The sequence below is a fragment of the Falco rusticolus genome, chromosome 8, assembly GCF_015220075.1.
Source record: "Falco rusticolus isolate bFalRus1 chromosome 8, bFalRus1.pri, whole genome shotgun sequence".
Lineage (NCBI taxonomy): Eukaryota > Metazoa > Chordata > Aves > Falconiformes > Falconidae > Falco > Falco rusticolus.
Genome location: NC_051194.1, coordinates 7,747,929 through 7,764,614, shown reverse-complemented (window position 1 = coordinate 7,764,614; position 16,686 = coordinate 7,747,929). Strand labels below are relative to the sequence as shown.

At 43.4% G+C, this 16,686-nt stretch overlaps 1 protein-coding gene across 2 annotated transcripts in view; it reads right to left on the bottom strand.

Annotated features, from left to right (window-relative positions):
• Positions 1–16,686, bottom strand: part of GRIA1 (glutamate ionotropic receptor AMPA type subunit 1) — a 125,525-nt gene that overhangs the window by 35,449 nt on the left and 73,390 nt on the right. For both annotated transcript variants that reach the window (XM_037398345.1, XM_037398346.1), the window contains exons 6-11: positions 11,297–11,458; positions 10,007–10,174; positions 6,502–6,606; positions 5,000–5,110; positions 3,843–4,049; positions 2,318–2,688 (exon numbers count right to left, since the gene is read on the bottom strand). In XM_037398345.1, coding sequence (XP_037254242.1) covers positions 2,318–2,688; positions 3,843–4,049; positions 5,000–5,110; positions 6,502–6,606; positions 10,007–10,174; positions 11,297–11,458 — 1,124 coding nt within the window. The remainder of the gene's footprint in view (positions 1–2,317; positions 2,689–3,842; positions 4,050–4,999; positions 5,111–6,501; positions 6,607–10,006; positions 10,175–11,296; positions 11,459–16,686) is intronic.

Below are 16,686 nucleotides of genomic sequence, written 5' to 3'. Positions count from 1 at the left end.
GGAGCTGTACGCAGAGTACTGGGAGTCATAATAATGCCCATATTTTGCTTTTCAGATTTTCTCTTCCTGCAAATATTTGTAGTCAGAAAGTGCTCTTGTGCTCCATGGGAAAATATGGGTTTCAATGAAACTGTAATTTTCATTATCAGGATGATCAAATTAACAACATTAAAATAACAGTGGCAGAATCGTTCTCATTTCCCATTTCAAAGCAAAATAAAACCACACTTTGAAATGGTGATTCAAAGCGTGTTGTTTAGCTGGAGCAAATCTTGTTACTTGCATCAAACCCACTGATCTTTCCCTGACACTTTTTATTAAAGATGTTTCCAAATTTGCTATTCTGCAAAGTCTCAGCTTTTCACCTCTCCACGCTTCTCCTTGGAACAGAAACTGGCTATTGAAATGTCCCCAAAGGAAGACATTCTCTTTCCTAAATAAGAATAATGATGACAAGAACAACAATGAGAATGAAAATCACAATAACCTGATCCTAATGCACAGCGCTGTGTACCAAGACAGCGATAAAGTTGAAATTCCCTCTGCTGGGAAGACTTTCTGAACACTCCACCTGGACTCCCACTAATCAATGATCAAATGATAAAACATACTCATAAAAGCTGTCACTATCAAAGTGCCCTGCAGGCTCTTATTTCCACGCTATCCCAAGCTCATTAATATTTGGACAAATTGGCATCCAACAGCCAACAAGCCGGTGCCTGGCCTCCCCCTGCCATCCTGCGGGAGTTTACCGGTGGAATTGTGCCTCCTGCTCGTCCCCTGAGCTTTGGTGCCATCCCAGCATCAGGGAAAGTAACTTCTGCCTACTGTGTTTACCTACAAGAGGTGTATCTCTGCTCGTATTTCCTTCCAAGAGAAGGGAGGCAAAGGCCAAAAAAGAAAGGATGGGGGAAAAAAAAGAGCAAAAGATCTCTTTGCTGTCCACTTTTATCAGAGCATCTCTTCAGATGTCACCAAAGCATGTAGGTGCAGGCATACGCTGCCTGTAAAGTCATTCTTGTGACTAGCAGTGCCTCTGCTTTGAGTCAAACCTGGCCAAAAATGTTCTTAGCCTAAGCCTGGACAAGCATGCCTCTCAGGGCTTCGGTGAGGGTGAACACCAGCTGTGTCCTGCAGCAGGTCGCAGTTTTGGTGCCTGACCCGTCTACATGCTCCCTCCATCCAGCATCCAGAGCAGACCTCTTGGGAGGGATGGGTACATATGATCCACATCCCAAGCCACAGCTCGTTAACCCTTTTTCAGCCTCACAAACCCTAACACCATCTGCCCTGGAGGTGTCAAAAACCTTAGCCCCTGCCTCATCTCTGATCCTGCCTCATGGGAATACACACATACCACAAGAAAGATCCCTCAGTTTTTACAGACATTACTTACCGGACATATAATTTGTTCAAATAAATAAGAAATTCTATCATACGGCTATTTGGTTCCTGTGCTTTTATTTTTTTCTTTTCTTTTTGAATGCCTTTGTATGAAAAAAGCATTGATAGGTGTATCATGGGCTCCTGCAGTAGGCAAAATCCCTAGAATAAGACTTGTGCAAATATAGATCTCAAAAATGAAGGAGATATTTCCAGACGTTATTTACAAATAAGCCTCTACTTGTGCCTCTGTCACAGATTTGCATCTTCTGCATTTCATGCAGTTTTCCAGCCACCTTATATTGCGCCAGCTTTTCCAAGAAAAATAATCTAAAAGTAATTACAAAAGCCATTCACCAAAAAGTCCCTTTAGGAGCCTTTGGGTCCTACTGAGCTTTCAGGAGCAGAACTACTGACTGGAATGGGAACCAGCATGAACGCTCAGTACTTCTCTGACCTTTCTAAAGGCCAATAATACTTAAAGCTACTCAGTGTGCTCCATAAAGTTTGACACAGACTATATAACCTTTCACTGGGCACCAGCTGTATTATTTCTCCCTACTTTACTGGAATTTGATAGCTTCCTTATAGTGCTAGAATAATCTTATTTCTAGCAGTAACAGCATAAATGACTGACATCATCTGATTGCAGTTGGGTGGCTTTAGAAAAACTAGTTTGCATTTCTGTAAATTCTCTCAAAAGAACTTCCCAGGTCAAATTTAGAGTGGTATTTTTATGGTCTCAAGTTTTAGGTCCCAAATTCATGACTGTGAGACCTGTGAACCCTTGGATCCCGTCTGAATCTGTAACTGATTCACAAAACTACACTACAGTTCAGGAAGGAAGGTCAAAAAGAACCTGTTCAGCTCCAAAGCACGCAGGAAGATTAAGCCACATGAACTGGAAGAAAGTTCACTGGGGAAGGCAACCCACCTCGGAGAAATATCACATCCTTGCTGCATGAAAGCTCCTAGGGAGAACCAGAGACTGTTGAATATCCCAAACTCATTCGTCTGGTCGTTGGCTGGCTGGTCCCGTCCTTCCTCGAATTCCTCAGTGTGCCATTCGTAAGGGCTGAAGCGACTCACCAGGAAGAGGACAACACTGACTCCGATGTAGGCAAAAACAATGCACATCCATATCTCATAGGCCAAAGGATCCAGAAAGGAAAAAACTCCTGGTTTGGACTTTTGAGGTTTTTTTATCATGATAGAGATACCTAAGCTCATGAACGGTTTGGAAAAGTCTATAACTTCTTCTCGAACCAGAGTGATGGTTAATGGTGCCACAGCCACATCTGCCCTCTGAAAGAAACAGGAAAGAGATTTGCATTCTGGGGAAAAAATATATCTACTAACTCCAGCTTACATTTCTTTGATCTCTGTTTATCCCCACTATCTCAAAAGAAATCAGACAAAACCAATTGCAAGAGAAAGGTTAAAAAGGAGCAGCCGGTAATATTGGTGGATTATTTCCATTTCACCACTACTGATTGCCTGTTCTGTTTTGAAATCACAGCATTTTCTTTTTGCAGCCACCTAGCCTTTCTTGTCTGATTTATCTACTGATGTCACAGTCTGATGCAGATGATTTTTGTTAAAAGAGCTTTATCATGCAAAGATCAAAAGAGGCAAGGAAAAGCCAATCGCCTGAAAAAGCATGCCAGGATGTTTACTTCCATCAGGAACTGCTTTTTGATTGCATAACTGATGCAGTAGAAGAGGAAAAATGTTCCAGTGACACTGATGTGCACTCTCCACTTATTTTACAATCTATCTTGAAAATGGAAAGGGAAATGCATTGAAATGGCTGTTGGCATATACTGTAGAGCTACCAGCAGGAGACAGATCCTCCCACACTACAACACAGCGATACAGAGTCTTGGGCACTGATGCTCCATACACCAATTTCTCCTTTCCCTACAAGGGAAAATTAGACCCCTCTGAAAGATGACCCAAACACCACAGATTGTGAACTACCAGACAGAACAAGGTTTCGAAGTGTAGGGTGCAGGTGTATATCTGAGATGATGGAAATGAGTGGCTAGACAGAAAGTAGGCTGGTCCTACTGCTCACCAGTCGCATGCTGAGTGTTTGAAATCATATCCTTCTTTTATCCTGTCATTACCATGCAAATACAAAAGAGAGCAAAATTTGGAGATTCTACCCATGGGAAAGTTTAACCTTTCAATACTTGTTCTTCCAAAAACCGAAAGAAAGGGAATCTTGGAACTGTTGAAAGGAAACATTCTGGCATTTCCATAGGCACAAAATGTGCTCCCCTGCCCCCCCCTCCCTAAATTGAAATATTTTACTTGGGCTGATTATTTGCATTATCAGAGCTGCAGCCCACAAGACAGCTCAGGCTGACGGAAGGCAGGGCTCCTTCTTACTCCAGGGCTTGAATATGTTCTCAAGTACCAAGAGCTAAGGGCAATGGATGAGGTTAGAAACTCACCCCATAAACAAGTTCTCCCACCATGCCGTTCCACGTTTTGGTGTCGGGGTCCCGGGCTCCGTACTTCCCATCCCTGACAATCTCCAGCCTGTAGTGATAGCCAACATGCTTCGCGATCTCAGCAGCGAGCTCCACACAGTAGCCTTCATATCTCTCATTGCCTTCAAACTGGTTGGCATTCTTCTTGAGCATCACATATGGGTCTTCCTGGCACAGAAAAGACCAATGCTGAGCCACGCTCCACATTCTAGAGATGCACATGAGGGTCTCAGACTGCAGCCCAGCGTGCAGCTTCTGGTCCCCTTGCAAAGCTCTAGCTCTGTGTTCCTGTACCAAAGGGCACAGCCAACGCACAGTGGGCTTATTTTAGAAGGCACGAAGTATGATTTTTATTGTGGCATTTTCTATTTATTCATGCAGAATCTGTGTGGACCTGAGGGGAATGGCGTAGCTGGAGGAATTTGGGCAACAAACCTTTCACTGCAGTTCTGCAAGGGATATTTAGTGCATCTGAGCTATGACTTTTTAAAGGCATGTGTGCCTATGTGGGCACAGGCAGAATCAAATCTGCTGGACAGGAGAGAGCCCTAAGACGTTTAACTCAGCATGGGTATTGCGTCTCCTCTGCAGACTCACAGTAAGCATTCAACAAACAAGTTAGTAAAATTTCCTGTTTCTGCAGGGTAAGCACATACAATGACACAATACATGATACCATACATTATGGGGTACCTATTATTCCTTCATGATTATAGTGGAGATTTGTTTTTAAAGCTATGATTCAGCGTCTCTGCACAATACAGCTTATCTTTCCCAAAATTACAGCCCCCATTCTGTGGGCTGAATACAAAGCACAGGTATAATGCTCCTAATTTACCTATTCTGATGCCTCTACTATCTTGTCATAATCTTTTGTATTTTCTACACTTAAGAATGAGAGCTCTTTAAAACCCATTTAATTAGCCATAGCAATTTTCAGATACCTTTATGGACCTGGCAGGAAACAGTAAGTGCTGTTATTATTATCATTATTATCGTTATTATTGTTATTATAAAAATGATATAGTACAAAGGAGGGCACATGAGGGGGAAGAGGCAGTCTGCACGTCAGGGGGATGGGGGAGAAGGAGAGATGGGATAGAAGTCACAGCACTTACTAGGATAGTTGTGACTATGTAAGTCCTGTTCTGGAGGCTTGTAGACTCATTGCCGCTTTGAGTATCTATGGCTGCTGGAACCAACTTCTCATCTTCATTCCAATAACCAATCTGCTGAACACAAACCCAGGGTATCTCATTGATATCTCTTTGGAATATTAACCAAGATATGATAACAGTGTAATCCAAACAATATCAGCTCTCTTTGTACGTTCATACCCAACCAGAGATCTTCCCTCCTGACTCTTGATGTCTTGCTGGGGGGACCAGGAACTTCCCCATCCCACCATGACTCCAGCCTGAAAGTAACGTGCATGGTACACCACAGTAGCAGAGTGCTTGTATGCACATAAAAACATTTAGCACTTGGTTCTGGAGGCTTATTTCCATTCCCTGCTTCCTCCCTATGCCAAGAGTTCCCACCTTCCCTGTGTGACTCCTGAATATTTTGCTAATAGCGAGCACGCCTGCTGCACGTCCAGATGCTACAGGGTGATAAAATGCTACCCTGCAGCTGAAAGCCTGCATGAACATAGGACTGATGCTTAGGACATCTTGAGACAAAGCACCAAAAATCAAGTGAGAAAAAAACCCCAGACCTGATCCACATCAAAAAATTTGGGATTATGAATAAACTGAACAGCTGTAATAGGAATAACTCTTATGTTAAGTTGTGCTTATTAACAGTTAGGGATTTGGGCTGATCTACCACTGTTGGCAGGTAAAGCAGAGTGCTACCGAGTATCATTAGGAAGACCATGGCTGAGGTTATCCTCTTTGAGGGCTTGATTTTATAAGAGGTTTTCCATCACCTCATGTAAGTATGAGGTTGCCTGAGCTCTGCTCATGTGAAAGGAATTTCTTATCACAGTAAATGGAAAAGGGTATTAACACAGTGCATAACCAGGAGCCTGCTGATGGCAGATAAGAGATCATAACAGCTCAGGAGAAAAAAATCTACGCAGGCTTCTCATCTCTCTTCATTGCATGGAGAAAAAGAAAGGTGAGTGAGGAAAGAGCTTCCAAACCTCTGCCCTAGGGCAACATAAATGGAGATACGTATGTTTGTTTTGCACCTCCAACTTACGGGATCTAAAATATGATATGCATTGTGGCAGTGACGTACATGTCTTACAGACAAGCAACATTTCTGTCAATAAATACACAGCAAAATCAAGTCATTTAGCCATTCTGTTTCTTCACCTCTGGACTTTCTCCAGATTGCCAGCTTCTGGAAGTTCAGAGCCCACAACTGGACACAATACTGCATTTTTCCTCTTACGAATACCATGTAGAGGAGGAAGACTGCTTTGCATGCCTTGAAAATGACACTTTTTTATTTCTTGGCTTGGCTTTGCTCATGCGGAGAGCTGGGAATGCACTCGTGGTGACTCCACATGCAAGCTTTCATGCACAGAACCATTTGTTGAGACCTAGTCACACCATAACACACAGACTGGGCTGGTGCCTGACACAGGATCTCAGGTCGCTCTCTACTTTACCTTTCTGATGCCATCATGTTTCATCTCAATCACATGGAGCGTGTAGTTGGTCCTCCGTCCCTTCTCGTTAAACTGAACATTGCCAGACAAACCTTCAAAACGGACCTTAAAGACATAAATATCAATGAGGGGACCAACTGGTCAGCATCTCACGTGGTGGTCATTTGGCAGCGGGAAGAAGGATGGAGAGTGCAGTCATGTCTCTCAGATCCATGCAGGGGAGACAGGACCTCTGTCTGACACCAGGATTTCACTTGGGTTCACTCTCTATACAGCTTGCCCGGCCCTGTGCACAGCCATTCCCTTAACCTACCCTTTCTTCTAAAAACCATTCCTATTAAAACTTAGTCGTTTATTACTGAGCTCTGTGATGCATAAGAGCTAGATCACATGTGTGAGCCCATCACCTCTTGGGATGTGACAGTGAGCTAAACCAGCTCTGAACTCCTTGGGGTTTGTGATTTTTTTTTGGTGTTTTTATTTATTTATTTATTTATTTTCTAAATCTGACCTGGAGTCAGGAATTGGTAAAGAATTTGTCGGTTCAAATCAGGAACTATATTTGGAGGAAATATGAACCTGTGGCCACAGCTTCCAGCTGCCGTCTTTTGATAGAGAGGAGTCTATCAGTTAACAAGCAAATCTAATTACTTCTGCACCAGCCTAATAAAACCTGACAATTTAGTATTGTAAATGAAATTTGCATAGGAAACTTTAAATCATAAATCTCTGCTGATAACACTACAGAGCCGAAGAGCGTTGCTCACTCACATCCCATGTCCTGAATGTCTCCTCTCAGTGTGGCCATTTGACTTGCTGCAAAAGTGCCCAGCTTCTCCAGTGGCATGGAGAAGGGCTTCTGACTAGTCACACACAGTGAGTGGGGACCAGGAACATGTGAAAAGGAGTGCAAATTTGGGTCTCTTATCTACAGAGACCACCTGGAGAAGTATTCATGCCACCAGACTGAGAAAGAAAGGGTTTTTTTCTCAGCCTTTCCACTTGTTTTGAACAAATCTGTTGTCCTGTTCCTGCAACTGAAGTCTCCCCACATGAAAAATGGAAACAGGTATTTAGCCGTACTCTGAGATCCTCAGAACAAAGACCCATGGTGAAGAAACGAGGATGTATCTTTACAGAGGAAATCTGTTGCTAATCTGCTTAACTGTGTTTGTTTTCCAGCCATTATCATAAAGGTTCGTCATGAAAATGAACATCTGCCAGTATTTTCTGGCGCTTCTGCAACTCAAGAGGTATTCCTAGTGACATTTAGAGAGACATGCTTTTCCCTTCTCACAAGACACAACAGGATCATAAAAGATAGATGCGCTGGAAAAGCACCATTGTCTTAAGCACTCCCAAGCCTCCTTTTACCATGGCCCCTTTGGTTTTCTTTGCAGGTTCTGACCGACTCTGAAACTCAGGTCACAGGTGCTCGTGCTTTGTAGCTTTACAGGCACCAAAAAACGGGTGTACAGCATCAATTTCTTCTATCTGAACGAATGAAATCTTAATCCTGTGATATCCATGTGGCATTGAAACAGCAGAAGGGATCTCTCCCATCTGTGCTGGAGGATGCAGCACAACTTTTCCATCATTTACCATCTTCTGAGACCCACTGAATCACTACAAAATAAAGTGAGGACTGATTTCAACAGTGCTAAGCACCAGCAAAGTCAGCTGGAGACATGGAGCATTTAAGCAAATTTGTGCTTAACATAAGAGCTAGAGCAGAAGGATGCTATTGTGGCCTTCTAGTTTACAGGGTTAGTCAGCAGTTAGGGACTAGCTACCTGCTTTTTAGAGGTGGTAATCAAGTAACATTAACAAAAAAATCTGTCAGAAACTATCACAATTTTTCAAAGTGCAATTGAAATCTCAGTGTATTTGTTTAAAGCAATATTTTGTGTGCATTTTCCTGGGGGAAAATAAAAAAAGTAATTCTCTTTCATAAAAGCATACATTTTGCTGAAATGTGTTAGATTTCTGTTTTTGAAAAACCACAGAATGTTTCAAATCGCTTTTCATCTTTGCTCATGTCATCCACGACTCCTTGTTAGGATGTTGTAGTGAGGTGGGGTCGGTCTCTTCTCTCAATTAAAAAGTGACAGGACAAGAGGAAACGGCCTCAAGTTGTGCCAGGGAGATTTAGATTGGATACTAGGAAAAATTTCTTCACTGAAAGGGTCGTCAAGCATTGGGACAGGCTGCCCAGGGAAGTGGTTGAGTCACCATCCCTGCAGGAATTAAAAAGACGTGTAGATGTGGCACTCAGGGATGTGGTTTAGTGGTGCTCTTGGCAGTGTCAGGCTTATGGTTCGACTTGATGACCTCAAAGGTCTTTTCCAGCCTAAACAATTCTATGATTTTATGATTCTATGATTCCTTCCTACACTAAACAGAAATAAGGCAATTCAGGAGCTTATTCCAGACATTTGAGTAGAAATCAGGAGAGAAACTTTTCTCTTTTAAACAGCTTATAAAATTTCAGGCATTAGCAAATGGGAGGTGAAGAGAAAGCACGCTGTGAATAGCTGTAAGTATTACCCTAATCGTGAGTCTTCACAAAAAGGATAACTCAAACCTTCAATCTAATCATGAGTTCTTCTATTTCCACCTGCCTCTTTCTTGCTACAACACTAAATGCCGGATGATTATGAAATTCATAGTTGAAATTTCCCTAGGAGACTACTTCCCCCGCATGTTTCAGAGCCTTTTATTTTGACCATCACAACTGGTCAAACCTTTTTCAAATTTTAAGTTTTCAATGGTAAAAACCCAACTTTTGCAAATGGCTTTTAATGTTCTTTCCTCACAATCACTACAGTTAAAAATTAAGACTTTTGAAATTGTTTTAATGAAGAGATGAAGAAACTTCAAAGATTTTCCAACACACACAGAATTTAATTTTCTAGCCATGTAATTTTGATATCCTATTCTCATAAATTCAATAAAGGAAAATGCTTGAGAACCCATTGCTCATCAGAAGACTTCCAAGTATTTCATGTTTATTAGGTAACCGATCTCCCTAATGCATCATGGCTGCATTAAGATTTTACGAATCCTCACAGTATGAAACAGGGTATAATGTGGGCTTGGAGAACATTCTGATGACAGCCAACACATAAGGCAAAATTCACATGGTTTCAAGCTTCATTAGCAGCCTGGAACTGAGCCAAGTTCACAGACAGTCGAAGGATCTGTGAATAATGTGGTCTGAGCAGGTCTCTGCCTCGGGAAGAGGAAGGTACAAATAGGGAGCTATGATCTTATGGGATAATATTTTGGCTTTTGCATCACAGAACTTCAACAGAAAATAGAGGAGGCAAGGACACGTTGGATGGTACAAGGAAAAGCGGTTTGCTGGATGTACCCCCGAACTTTTTAGGAGACCCGGCTCTAATCTGGAAGGATCAGTTCCTCATCCCAAGCGATTTGTTTGAAAATTTCTGCTGCTAATCACCCCTCTTCCCCCACCTTGCAGTGCACACATTGGGTATCAAACCTGCTGAAGTGCTCTCTGGATGTCGATGCCTTGTCCCCAGGGCACAGCCGGGTTGGCAAGGCAGTCCCCGGCATTGCCACGACGGGAGATGTCGATCCGCTGCCGCCGCAGGTTCTGAAATGCCTCGGCCATCACCCGGACCCCATCGTACGTTAGGGCTGATGTGTACTAGAAAAAGAAGGGGAGATGTACATCGCTTGTTAGGGTGAGCTGACCTGGGGCATGCTACACCCGTTTGCCTCAGGGTAACTTTTCAGATGATTTGCTTTGTTTCCATCCTTCCATCTATGAAGTTCAAGAGCATCTTGCTCCTTCTAGTCACTACTGTCCTGTTGACCTGTGAAAGTTGGTGCCTTCTTTCCCAGAGGACAGGAGAGCAAAGGAGAAGCTCCTGATGCAGATTCAGATTGCACTGCCTGAAGAGGACTCAGCCTTAAAACCCGTTCGCCTGTTATCCGAGTCTGTGTTCGGTTAGAACCATTGAACTTTAAAGCAATACATCATATAATGTCAATGTGAGACACATGAAATCAAGCAACAAGTGACTCTTTCTGGTCACAAATGGAGACCAGAAAACTCTGCTTCAATGTGCAAGAAATCTGCAAAAGATGAGTTTATTAAAGCAAAAACTTGTGCAGAAACCAGTGTAAAACTCTTGGCATGAACAGTAAATGTTAGACTTAATTCCTTTTCCTATGATCACCTACTGATTTATTTGTTTGCAATTTTCTCAAACTAATACTTCCAAAGTTGACATTTCTGTTGCTGAGTGTTTGTCACAAGTGTTTTTGTTTTCAAATGTCAGATAGGAAAAAAAATAACCTCCTCCCTCCACCCTCCACTCGTCAGCTTCAGGGTCTTCTGTGTTAGGAATTAAAATATATTTCCCCTCTGTTGTACACACTGATTTGAAATGCTCAGAAAGAACATCTGGAAAGACTTTATTATCACGTGGTATCTTATAAACAAGTCAAAGGTTAAGGAGTTAATGAGGCTTTTTCTTGTTTATATGCTGAACATCATGAGGTGTTTAATCCTTAGCTCTGAGAGGGGTAAAAATTGGGAGACTGAGTGAAAACACCAACTTGCGTATGTCTTAGCAGGCAGCTGCTACTGCCTAGTAAAATTTAGACAATGTTGAGGCACCTGGAATGGATAATGTTCCTAATTATATGAAGTAATGGGTTTTCAGAGTGTGATTAAAGAGCTCTGTGTGATGACAAAGAGGTGAGCATGACTTGAACTGAGCCAGATGGACCCTAAATTAAATAGTTTTTTTATACCACTTGCCTTTGGCCTCTTCCAGTCCACACGAGGATGCTCCCTGGCATCATTATTCCTCCACTGCTGCATGATCCTGGCGGGAACAGCATCCGTGTAATTCACTAACTGGAAGCCAGTTACATTGGCTCCGCTCTCCTTGAATTTGGTCAGGTCTATGTCCATGAATCCCTAGTACAGGAGAGAAACAGGAGAAGCTCATCAGAGGAACAGGTCTCTGGGCGGATAAGAGGAATCCTGCCTATCTAGGAATACGGCAGCCAGCCTAGGAAGAATCTCTTCCCTCTGCGGGGTAAGGTCTGGTTCAAGAGAGGCACCGCTTCCCAATCATGGCGTGAATTTGCCTTTCTCACAGGCTCTGAGCTGGACATATCCTGCAGTTTCCACTCAGGGAGACAAATAGTCACATTAATAACAGCTCCTTTGTAAGAAAACTAGCAGAATAACAACAAAAATATATCCTGAATAATGCTTGGACAAAACGAAGAAAATCCTTAAAACATATTAGGAAGAATTATTCACCCAGCTCTAACTTTTATGCACTCAGTCACCAATGGATAGGCTACATCTTTTCAATTCACAGTTTGCAGGGAAACACAAATCCTGAAAAATGAACTTTCAGCATAGAACAAGTGGTTGGTCAGCTTCTCAAAGGAGCTTGTCGTTAGAAAAGCCAATTTATAGGATTTGCTGATTTGGGAGAAAAAAGGGTATGTTTTTAGACCTTGGATTACTAATTAAATACTTTTCTTCCATTCATTTATTGGTCTCCTCTACTCCTTGCCCACTGCCTGTGATGAACACAAGTGTGCAAATACATGTGTATTGGGGTGGCATCGTAGAATTAGTCACTCTTATTCAGTCAGAGCCAAAACCAAAATAATTAGAGATACAACTACAAGCCATATGGAGAAGTGGCCACGTTTTGGTGTCCCAGCTTTGATCCTCTCTTTTTAGCACTGCTGCTATGCAAAACTGCTGGCCCCCTTGCATGGGGCAGGTGCTTGACCAGAGACTCTGCCCTGCTTCTTCGGTGCTGTGGGTGGGACAGACTGGAGGCTGGTGCTTTTTCTTTTGGGATATAAGCACAAGAGATGTAGCCCATTATTTTCACTAGTACCATCAGCAACCAAAATGCATGAGAGGAAATGAATGAGAGGACTGTGTGCAATGCAATCACCCAAGCAGAGAAGAGCTTGCTTGAGCTCAGCCCTGGTGGTGCACATTCTCTGCAGGCACCTTCCCAACCTACCACTGGGTTTCTCTCCCTTTCTTGCTCTCAAACATATGATGATGGTGTGAGTTAAAAAATACAAGTACATTATTCCCAGGAGATACTAGTCAGGTTCCCAAAATGGTGCTCTCAGTGCATAGGTTGAGGGAGCTAATTATCTTATTAAATTCCAAGGCCAGAATGAAGCTGTTAGATGGAAACCTGTTTTGGGAACAGGCAGCTTGCAAGGAAAAGACTAAATTGCCCTCTCACATCAGCGTCAGATCGAGGGAGTCATAAGTGACTCAAAAATGTCTTTAAAGACTTTCACACTTTTTCTTCCAGCTTTTTGTAAGCAATTTGGCATCCACTTATAATGCTGAAGACTGGATATCGGTGTACAGATGCTCTAAACAGATGATTTGTTTTGCTTCAAAGTGCAGCGATTTATGTAAAAAAAAAAAAAAAGTTTTATTTTGTGTGCACCTATTCCTCAGAATGCTGGTTACACCCACATCAATCTCGTTTGCAATTAATAGCATAGGGGTTTCAGAAAGCCAGAACTGTGATTAATGAATAGGAAATGCAGCAGGATAATTGCCCCTGACATCTTAATGCATTTCAGGCCAAGTGTTTTTTGACACATGGAGCTCCTAAGGTTCAGTAAGAGGGACCTCACAGGCTGCCAACTGGTTGTTCATGGCTAGGACCAAATTACACTGACATTTTGCTCCTGGGAGGTACTCTGGGGAAAAAAGATCTGTCAAAAGAAACTACCACACAGCAACTCAAGGTTTGTGCCACCAGCTCCTCCTTGGAAGGCCTACAAAGGCATGAAGAAAAGTCCAAGTTCGTAACAGAATGTGAGTGAGATGTCTGATGTATTTAACCCCCTCAACAAACAGATTTAAATGGGAAAAGTCAAAAAGGGAGTATGATACCAGTGATGAGACAGCAGTGGCTGAAAACATTGTCTTATCCCAAACCAAACCATTCTGAAACTGAAGCAAGCGTTCAACAATATTCATTGGAATTCATCTTACTTAGTATTATTAAAATAATCTGAAGAGGCAAAAGGGATTATTTCTTCCTGAAGTTTGTACTAATTTTTCCCCACTAATTTTAGACACAATTCAGTTCTTTTAAAAAGCGTGGAGAACTCTGAAGATTTCCAACTGTTTAAGGCAGTTGGGACCATGGAGGACATCATTAACCTTGAATATGTCTTTGCATTTTGGCTATTATCAACTGATGAAATAACTGTTTTCACCTGTTATCCCTCCTCCGCTTGCCCCAGTACAAGGTCAGTACAGGCATGTTCCTAATTACAAAGGAATTTTAATCACTGCACCACTGAAATCTGCTCAGAACAGTCTGGGTGACATGGCAGCCAATAAACCGGAGAGGTCAGGTACTTTAGAAAATAATTCCAAGGGGAGATGACTTCTTATTGGCTAACATATAAACAAGAAAATATCAAATGTTATGCAAATTGTCTCTTGAAAAATGTTTCTATTGACAAAGTGGCATCAGGAATTAAATATGCTTATCTCTCTGGAATATCAGTCAGTGCTTGTAGGAAACAGGTGAGCTGGAGGATTACACTGTCTGGAAGCAAAGAAGCCATCAATCGTCTGTCACCTTGTACTAATTAGAACCACATATTGCAAAAAAAAAGGGGACCTTTTATTTAGTTTTCAATTGGCCATATTTGGAAAACAGAAAATAGATACTTAAAATTTGACTAAGGGAGGACTGCAACCCACTACTGAGGGGCAGCAGATGTGCTTTTGCAGCAACGGGTTTAATATCAACCAGTTTGGGAAAGAACCAGCACAGAGCTGCTTCCCTTTGCCATCCAATCCAGTACAGCAAGAGGGGAACAGTGCTGGAACGATGTACTCTGTGGGACCCCTGTGGTCCCACGGAGCAGTCAAATGGTTTGAAACCATTGCAAAAATTGGAAAAAAAAAAAAATTGGAAAAAGCTCACTTTGCAGCCACGTCTGGAGCCCAGTGGAGTTCAGGGAAATGAGCCGAGGCCCTGCACCGTTTGGGATGTATCTGTTGGACATGCAGGCATCTGGCTTCACCTCCCTGCACAGCGCTGCCTGTCCCTGGGGAGGGAGAGGAGGAATGCAGGGACTCAGGCTCCAGCCCCCGGCAGGGTGAGCACCACGGGACCCAGAGGCAGCATGTTGCTCCACGGTGCCCCAGCCAGCATCGCTGCCCAGGACCTGGCTACTTCAGGGGAGACAATGCTTCTGCAAGAGCGGTCCTCTTGGGGAAAACGTGGCTGGAAGGGACACCACGCCAGCCAGCCCACCCTGCCCTACAGCGGGATTAACTGTCCCTTCGATTTAAATTCACATTGCAAAAGCATCTCAGCAAACCAGAGAATACAGCCTCCCGCCTTGCGTGTGCCTGGAAAACGCCCGGCTTTCCCTGAATGCCAATGGATTAGCAGGCTGCTGATAAACCACAAAAATCTGGACCCATCCATGCTGACGGGCTGCGGCAACCTCCCTCCTCCACGCCTGCCCTGACTCAGAGCATCTGCAGCGCACAGCTCGAGCAGCAGCCAGGCTCAGTTCAAAGGAGGAAACTTGCTCTGTAGCCCATCGACTTTTCTCTCTGCATTAATGAACCTCACAAAGCGATTACGTGCAGAAGTCCTGCTGCTAGTAAATAACATGGGCAGCTGTTACAGAACTTCGTGCCTTCAAATAGAAAACAGAACGGTGCTGGGGAGGGGTTTTGCCTCATTGTGTTTTCCTTGCTTCATCTGTTCTCTGTGCTGTTCTTAAACCGAAAACATCTTTCAGCCAAAGGTTGTTTTACTGTCCCCTTCGCTGCCTGGGTTGCTGGGAGAGGTGTCAGCAAGTCACACATTTATATTCCTCCTCACTGCTTGTGGGCTCAGTCATCAAAGGAAATGCATAATGCAGGAAGACTGATGACTTGAAATGGTCCTCATGAATCCATCTTGATTAACTAGTCCACGAAGGATCTGCCTTGAAAAGAAAGTTGCCCAGAAATGAGCCAGCGCCTTATTTATGCCCTGAACACCATGAGGAGCCAAGACACTGAGTGGGCAGTGCAGACAGTGTAGGGAAAACCTCATTCCTTCATGCATGACCCTCCTCAAATCTGCCAGCATCACTTACTTCCCTACTTCTCTCCTTTCACCCCCATATTTCACTGCCTCACCGTCCAAAACCTCTGCCTCCTCTCTGCACACTGATGACAGTGGGCGGCATTGCTCCTTCTAGGACATCATCCCAGCCCACGGAGACACTGCAGACAGCAGTGGCCTCACCTCAGCCCTTGACAGGCAGCTGGACACTGTCCCACACCTTCAAATTCTCTCTGTTTCACTAAATTCATATTAAATGCCGGCACTTTCCCTGCAGAACGCCTCCTGCAGTATAACTGTGCCTTTGAAGCTGCGGCAACAGGCAGCGAGGGCTGAGCTCTGGGCAGGCTGCAGCTCATCATCTCATCAACCTCCCCACCGCCCAGCTGTAGCACTGCTTAAAAGCTCCATGCCTTTGTCCAAGTCTTGGCTTCTCCTGAGAGAAAGGATATTAGAGAATCTCAATGAAGACTACCACATTTCTGAGAAACACCATTGTTTTCTCTCCTCCCTCTGCATCTCCTGAGCCCTCCAGATCTCACCTTGAAGACAGTAAAACTCATCTGTGAATCAGGAGGTGGAAATGCCCCTTTCTTCAGAATTGCCTGGACAAAGCTTGTTGGCTGAACCTAACACAGTCCTCTCACCCCAGGAACGAGCGTTAGATTTTTTTAGTCCCTTTCTGTCTGGGACAAAGAGACTAGAGTTTGGGTTTTTTTTGTGTCTGGTTTTTTTGTTGTTGTTGTTTGTTTGGGTTTTTTTTAGTGAGTCATACACTGAAATATTCCTTTTTAAGCAAAAAGCATTTAAGTAATTCACCCTGAGCTTGGGTGGGTGCCACAGAAACCTGTGGCAAACTGGCCCAGCTGTCTCTGCATGCTATCCATGTGTGGCTCACAATGCCAGACTGTTTCCTCCTAGCAGACTATGATTATAAGAAACTTTGCAAAGCAAAACGAACTGCTTCTGAATGGCTGTAGATCAGCTGAGTGAATACAAAGTGGCTCCTGTCATTCCAAGGTATGCCAGTGTCTTTCTGCAGGGAGCAAGA